Source organism: Pinus tabuliformis, chromosome 3_2 (assembly GCF_031772625.1).
Source record: "Pinus tabuliformis cultivar Carrire ecotype Pingquan chromosome 3_2, CPIR1, whole genome shotgun sequence".
Taxonomy (NCBI): Eukaryota; Viridiplantae; Streptophyta; class Pinopsida; order Pinales; family Pinaceae; genus Pinus; species Pinus tabuliformis.
In genome coordinates, this window is record NC_142302.1 from 729,485,091 (window position 1) to 729,492,540 (window position 7,450).

The 7,450-nt window shown below is 41.5% G+C and overlaps 1 protein-coding gene across 1 annotated transcript; it reads right to left on the minus strand.

Moving 5' to 3' along the window:
- Positions 1–1,164: 1,164 nt before the first annotated feature.
- Positions 1,165–4,946, minus strand: LOC149182687 (uncharacterized). The gene is made up of 6 exons (XM_089414628.1): positions 4,566–4,946; positions 3,750–4,328; positions 3,248–3,383; positions 2,921–3,144; positions 1,601–2,456; positions 1,165–1,256 (listed from the first exon to the last, which is right to left on the minus strand). Exons 1-6 carry the CDS (start codon positions 4,944–4,946, stop codon positions 1,165–1,167), a joined length of 2,268 nt encoding a protein of 755 aa, XP_089270754.1.
- Positions 4,947–7,450: the final 2,504 nt, after the last annotated feature.

The following is a 7,450-nucleotide window of genomic DNA, read 5'->3' on the forward strand; positions in this document are numbered from 1 at the left end:
TACAGGCTCAGTTTAACACACAGGCTACGGCCTTTTCTTTACAGGCTTTGAAATGTCTGTTATCGTTTATTATGTATATGATGTGGGCGCTGCCCCTCCTCTATTCCTCGAGCGCAGGAGTATTTTCGTTATCAATTTCATGCATTCTTAAACACACTGTTAAGATGATGATACTGCGAACTTGAAAGTGTTGCTGGGTCTAAGTGTATATGCATTAATTTAGTTTTTGATCTAAAACAATTCTTATTTCCTTAGCAACATTCTTGGAATCTCTGTTTTTTTTATTAAAATCTAGTTTAATCTCTGCCAGTCGCGCAGAAACTAGTTCTTAAAGTTGTCATTATATTTTTCATTTTCCATCTCTACCATTGCCTGCATAATTACAGAAACTCTTCTAATGCCATGCACAGTCTAGTCAGTCATAAACCTTAATTAATATCACAGTTTATAAACAAATTCTTTTAACTGTTAGGTTTCTTAGTAGACCATACCTGAACAGAGGCAAACCTCTTATTTGCGCTTGTCAACCACCTGACCTTAGGAAGATCCTCCTCGATCTTCCACCCCCAAGCACTTTTGCAAATCCTTACTGTCTGCAACTCTCTGGCCACACCAGAGTCACGCTATCTGGTCCTTACGAGACATAGCGGTTCAGGAAGCTTTCGCCTTCCAAACACATGCTATCTGATCTTTACCAGACATAGCATTTTTCCTCTTTTCAAAGAGTAACTCTTTTTCTTTTCTTTCTGCCATCTGATCCCTACCAGACTTGGCATAACCTTTTTTTCCCCTTTTTCTTATGGGGTATCAACCGTCTCATGAAAGTAGTTAGGTTTTTGTTTTCTAACTACCTCAATAGCTACTAACAATAATTAATCAACATACTTAATTAAATAGTAGTAGCAACAATTAATTATCATAATTAATTAACAACAGTAGCAACATAGTTATTTTAATTACCAAACAGAACCTTAGTTAACAGTTAAATTCTACTATCTTACTTAAGACATTATCGATTTACTAGGGGAATTACATCTCCCCCCCTGAAGTTCAACATCATCCCGATGTTGTTGTCCATCTAGAAACAATTCGGGATAGGCTTCTTTCATGCTCTGCTCATCTTCCCAGGTGGCCTCATCTGGCCCAAAGTGCTGCCACTGCACTTTAACCTGGGTGATGACTCTTTTCTGCAGCTCGACCCTTCTTCGATCTAGTATGTTCACTGGCTTGACCAGGAACTCTGCTTCCGATTCCACCTGAAACACATAATATTCAGATTAGTAGTTTCTTATCAATCCATCTCTAGTTCATGTTTATCTTACAACATCTTCTTACCTGAATATCCTGCCAGCTTATTATGTGTCTAGGATCATAAACATACTTCTTTAAAACGGACACGTGGAAAACATTATGGACTCGGATGTGGCTAGGTAGGGCTATCTGATAAGCTACAGCCCCACTCGTGCTAAAATATGGAAGGGCCCACAAAAGCGAGGTGCCAGTTTGGCACAACCATTCCATTGTAGAGTACTTCTCCTTGCCTGAATTCTGACATATACATGCTCACCCACTTGGTACTCTCTAAAGGTCCTTTTCTGACCTGCAAAACTTTTTTGTCTATCTTGAGCTATTTTCAAATTAGCTCGCACTCTCTTAACCATTGCTTCCATCTCTGTTAACATTTCAGGACCCAGCATGAGTTTGTCTTCTGGTCCACCCCAACTGGATGGCGTGCGGCATTTTCGGCCGTAAAGTACTTCAAATGGACTCATTCGCAAGGATGCATGATATCCATTATTATAGGCAAATTCTACAAGGTGTAAATACTCTTTCCAATGAGTGGGTTGCTGCATCACATAAGACCTCAGCATATCCTCCACCACTTGATTCACCCGCTCAGTCTGTCTGTCTGTCTGCGGGTGATAAGCGGTGCTAAGATTCAATTGAGTCCCTAGACCTTCAAACAAGGTCTTCCAAAAGGCTGATGTGAATTTAACATCGCGATCAGATATTATAGTTTTTGGCAGCCCATGGAATTTAAATATGTTCTGCATAAAAACATTTGCAATTTGTGTTGCACGATACGTAGATTGAACTGGTATGAAGTGAGCTGACTTACTGAGTTTGTCCACTACAACCATAATAGAGTCATTATTCCTCTTGGACTTTGGTAACCCTGTAATAAAGTCCATGGTGATAATCTCCCACTTCCATTCTGGTATAGGTAATGGCTGTAGCAAACCCGCAGGGTGTTGATGTTCAGCCTTAACCTGTTGACATTCTAAGCATCGCACCAGATATTCTACCACATCCCTTTTCATGCCTGGCCAATGATATTCCTTCCGAAGCGAGGTGATTAATTTTTGATAACCCGGATGTCTCGCATAAGGACTCTTATGATATTCATCCAGAATATTTTCCTTAATATCGCCCTGATTGGGTACATATATTCTTTTCTGGTAGCACAGAATGTCGGCTGCATTCAATTCATAACCTTGTTGTATTATGTGGGTATTTAAATTCTGCACCAGTTTTTCTTTTGTTGGTAGATTTGATCTTGTTCTACGGCCTCTTCATTTTCTTTGCCAAGGGTGGACTGTCCTTCACTAATGCCAACTTCATAAAGACAATGCACTTTTCGACTCAGTGCATCAGCCACCCAGTTTTCTTTTCCTTTTAGATGTTTGATTTCAAAATCAAAACCGCCCAAAAAGTCCACCCACCTAGCTTGCCTAGCGTTTAAAGTTCGTTGACTAAAGTAGTTGGTTAAGCTATGGTGATCGGTCATCAATAAAAAATTTCTTCCCACCAAATAATGGCGCCACATTTTCAGTGCATGTACTACAACAGTTAGTTCCAGATCATAGGCAGAATACTTCTTCTCATGTTCTTTCAATTTTCTGGATTCATACGCGATCACTTTCCCTTCCTGCATCAGCACCCCACCTACACCCTCTTTGCTTGCATCTGTGCAGACTACGTACTCTTTTTCTGGGTCTGCAATACTCAGCACAGGTGCAGTGGTGAGCAGGTTTTTGAGTTGTTCAAAGCTCCGTTGACATTCTGCTGTCCACTTAAATATTTTTCTTTCTTTGCAAGGAGGTGATAGGGTATGCAACCTTGGAGAAGCCTTCCACGAACCGTCTGTAATATCCAGCCAACCCCATGAAAGACCTGATATCTGCCACGTCCTTTGGTGTTGGCCATTCCATTATGGTTTTGATCTTTTCAGGGTCCACAGCAATACCTTCCTTGGTGATGATATGCCCCAAATACTGGATCCGCTCTTTATAAAAATCACATTTGCTAAATTTACCATATAGCTGATGTTCCCGTAGTGTCTGTAACACTAATCTGAGATGCTCCTCGTGCTCTTTAATACTCTGAGGGTATATAAGTATATCATCAATAAAAAATTAACACGAATTTGTCTAGGTACTGATGAAATACACTATTCATCACGCACATAAATGTCGCAGGTGCATTGGTCAACCCGAAAGGCAGTACCACAAACTCGTAATGCCCATAACGGGTTCGAAAAGTGTTTTGGCTATGTCCTCCTCCTTAATTCAGATTTGATGATAACCAGACCTCAAATCGATCTTTGAGAAGATTGTCGCCCCTTTCACTTGATCAAATAGTTCATCAATGCGGGGTAGTGGATATTTATTTTTAACTGTCAATTTATTCAGCTGTCTATAATCTATGCACATACGGAGGGTTCCGTCCTTTTTTCTAACAAACAATACAGGGGCTCCCCAAGGAGATACGCTGGGACATATATACTTCTTGTCTAACAGCTCTTGCAGTTGCATCTTTAATTCTGTTAATTCCAGCACACTCATCCGGTATGGTGCTCGGGATACAGGGGCTGCACCGGGTACCAATTCTATGGTGAAATCTAAATCTCTTTTGGGTGGCAGCCCTGGTACTTCTTCGGGAAATACATCTGTAAAATCTCGCACTACTGGTATGCTTTTCACAGCAGCAATTTTATCTTCAGATTTAGCATATCCTACTTGTACTGCATATATTTGACATTTTTTCCTGATGCTTTTAGCTAGTTGTGAGGCTGTAATTGGCCGGATCTGCACTGGTTTCAGGATACCTTGAATTTCCTTTTCTTTTCCCAGTTCATCCCGATAAGAAATTGTTTTTGTCTTGCAGTTTATTATAGACCACCACCTTTCCAGCCAATCCATCCCGATCAACACATCATACGAACCGAGAGGGAGTACATTCAATTCTGTCATCACTGTCTGACCGGCTATCCTTAATGGGCAGTTGCTGACCTTAGCCAACACTCGTCTTTTGGCCCCGGTGGCAAGCTATACTAACCATGGATTCTTAAACTTAATGGCTTGCAAACTACAATTTTCCACAACTTTGGGACTAACGTAGCTTAAGGTAGCTCCTGGGTCTACTAAAATGGAAACAGTTCGATCAAAGATCTTACCTTCAAATTCTATCATTGTTGGCTGGTAATCAGCTTGACTATCCTCGAGGGTGGCATTTATTCTGGGTATGGACCGAGCCATGTCTCCCACTATGGAGGCTTCATAAACCTGGGACACCTGATCACTTTCCTTTCGGTGAGGGCAATTTTTAATATAATGTGGCCCGCCACAACCCCAGCACTGTACTGGTGGCCTAGCTGAACCCTCATTATCAGCTCTACCCGACTGTTCACTGTATTTAGATTCATTAGGTGGCTTTAATCTGAGCTGATTTCTGGATTGGTTTCTATTGTTGGCCCCTTTGGAGAATCCCTTGTTGAAATTGTTGTGAGCTCCCTTAACTCCCACAGTCATTCTGCTGCCCTTTTTATCTGCCCAGCGCTTCCCAGAATTTTCTCCTTTTTGTTTATTCTGCTGATAACATATTCTAGCTTTCCGTATCGCTTCGTCCATGGTCTTCGGATTATCAAATTTGATCCTTTCCCGCATTGCCTAGGGTAGGCTGCTAACGAACCGCTGCACTTTTTCCTTTTCCTCCCGAATATACGATACATAGCGAAGCAGAGATGTAAATTTAGTAATGAATTCATCCATGGTCTGCTGCCCAAGCCGCAGATCATGAAATTCCCATGCTTTTTCATCGTAGAAATGTTCAGTCAGGTACTTTTCCTTGAAATATCTTTGAAAATTTTCCCAAGTTACATCTTGCTCACTCACCCCCCACACCATCTTGACTTCTTCCCACCATAATGTAGCCTTGGCCTGCAGCTGGAAAATGGCCAGCTGTGCCTTAAGATGGTGATCATACTCATAGACTTGGAAATATTTGTTCATGTTGATTAACCAAGCTTCTGCAGCCTCCTCGGATTCCCTGTCAAAATGTGGTGGCTTGATCTTCCGAAACTCCCCTTGCAGTTCTATTCACTGTCTGTTTGGGGTTTGATGTTCAGAGGCGTTATCAGATTTCTCTCCTCGAACCTCCGCTCTTTCCTCTGTTTCCTCCTGTTTGGTGTGATAGCCCTGTTTATCTGATACTCGTGTTTGTTTAGGACTAGGATGAGGCTGTTGCTGGTTTTGTTTATTTGATAAACTTTTCAAGATCCTTTCTTGTTCCATGGTTAATCTAGCGTTGTCCTCACACAAACGGGCCATTTCGTTCTTCAGTTCCTGGACTGTCTCCAATATAGTCAAATTAGTGCTGCGGCCTTCCTCTCCCAGTTGTACCCATATCTCAGGATTTCCCTGAGGGTGAGTAACGTTGTCTGGTCGATTCATATTTCCATGAGGAGCGCTACTTGTTCTCCTCATTCTGCTGTCACCTGAACAGAGATTAGCTCATTTCAACAGATGTGATTTGCAATATTTTAGAAATACCCCTTGCTTGCTTGTTAGTTTGGTTACTTATGTATTGTTGTCTCCATTATGATTAACCCGAGGTCACAGAGTTGTAACCTGGGCTCTGATACCACTTGTAACACTACAGTACAGGAGTAATTTTTTTTTTACCTTAACAACAGTATATCTGAACATTAATCATCCGAACGCAATAAGGATTATATAATTATCTTTATATAATTGTTTACATAAACAGGTATTAGTGCTAAGTTTAATTATGCTAATCATAGCACACATCCATGATAACTATGTCTTCTTTGTTTCAATCTTGGAATTATCATTCTGCTGTCAATAATATCTATACGGTACAAAGGTGTTATATGAGTTGATCGTTGGTACTACGGAATATAAATGAATATATGGAAATTTCTATATTCGAGTTAATGATTTACGCTGCCTGGAATGAATGTTGCCAAGAGTCACTCGAGCAACTGACGCTTGCCCAACTGGCCTTCTCCACATCGTCCATCTGGCACGATGAACGATCGGCCAGTTGACACCATGTGCTCTCGCGTGCTCAGGACTCCAGGGTTTAATGCGGACTGACACTTACCTCGATCTTACCATATGATAGCTGTTTCCTGGGTTTTCTATGTTCAATCCCACGGCGGAGATGAACCCGCCCAGATCGAGGGCTGACATCGAGCCATGGGTCAGTAGTATGTCTTGAAAGTCTTTATGCATTTGTGATAATTCTTTAGCCTTTTCATTGTTGGAATGACCCCCTGTCGTTCACAGTTCTCTGGCGCTTCGCATTTGCACAGGAGACCTTTCCTTCAGGCGGTCTGTTGTGCGGTAGGAACTCTACCTTCCATCCTCGGTCATGGTAAGCCGCTCACCCAGATGAATTTCAACTTGGTTTCAGTTCATTTTCTTTTGTGTTTAATCTCTTCCGCAGGGTTAAATCTTATACTGCTCTGGTTTTTGAATGAGTCTCAGGTGAGGAGTTCCGTTGCCGAGGCCGACGCGCGATGGAGGGCCTGTTCCGCTTCCCTACCCATTCCATGTTCCGGGTAAGAGTTGTATGCATCCGTGGTTAAACTTGTGAGGCATCCCCTGGGTAATGGACTGAACCATTGTCCTTCTTGACAGGCTATCTGAGTTATGCATGTGCAAGGGAATTCCATCATTGTTTCAGGGGTTTCCTTCCATAAGGAAATTAACTTTTTTTCCCGTCTTTGTTGCTTGTAAATTAAATTGGTTTCTACGCCAAACAAACTAGGCAGAAACCTTAGTTGGGATGCGTTTGATGCCCGACCTTTACTGTATAATTTATTTCATATTCGAGGGTTATCAATTGTTACTGATGGTCGAACATTAACTGGTTAATATATTGTGGTTTCCTCCACAGAATTGTTTACGGTTCAGTTTTTTTTAAAAGAACATTGCTGGTTTATTGTGGACAAACTCCTACCTGAGTTCCAGTGTTTTTTATTCACTGTGTATTCTGGATACGCTTGTCTTAACGGAGGTTTTCCCTGTGAATTTAATTAAGAAACATGTTTCTATGTTCTTTCTTTGTTTACTGTAATTTTCATGTTAGAAAATACGGGTTGCCGGCTTCGACTTTGGAAGCCCTCGCTGGCTGCCCGATAATG

Coding starts and splice junctions, on each gene's coding strand:
- LOC149182687 (XM_089414628.1), bottom strand. CDS start 4,946: ATGCGGGAAAGGATCAAATTTGATAATCCGAAGACCATGGACGAAGCG. Junction 3,384..3,749: donor TATCTCCTTGGGGAGCCCCT/GTATTGTTTGTT, acceptor ATATACCCTCAG/AGTATTAAAGAGCACGAGGA. Junction 3,145..3,247: donor GCATATCATCACCAAGGAAG/GTATTGCTGTGG, acceptor TGGATATTACAG/ACGGTTCGTGGAAGGCTTCT.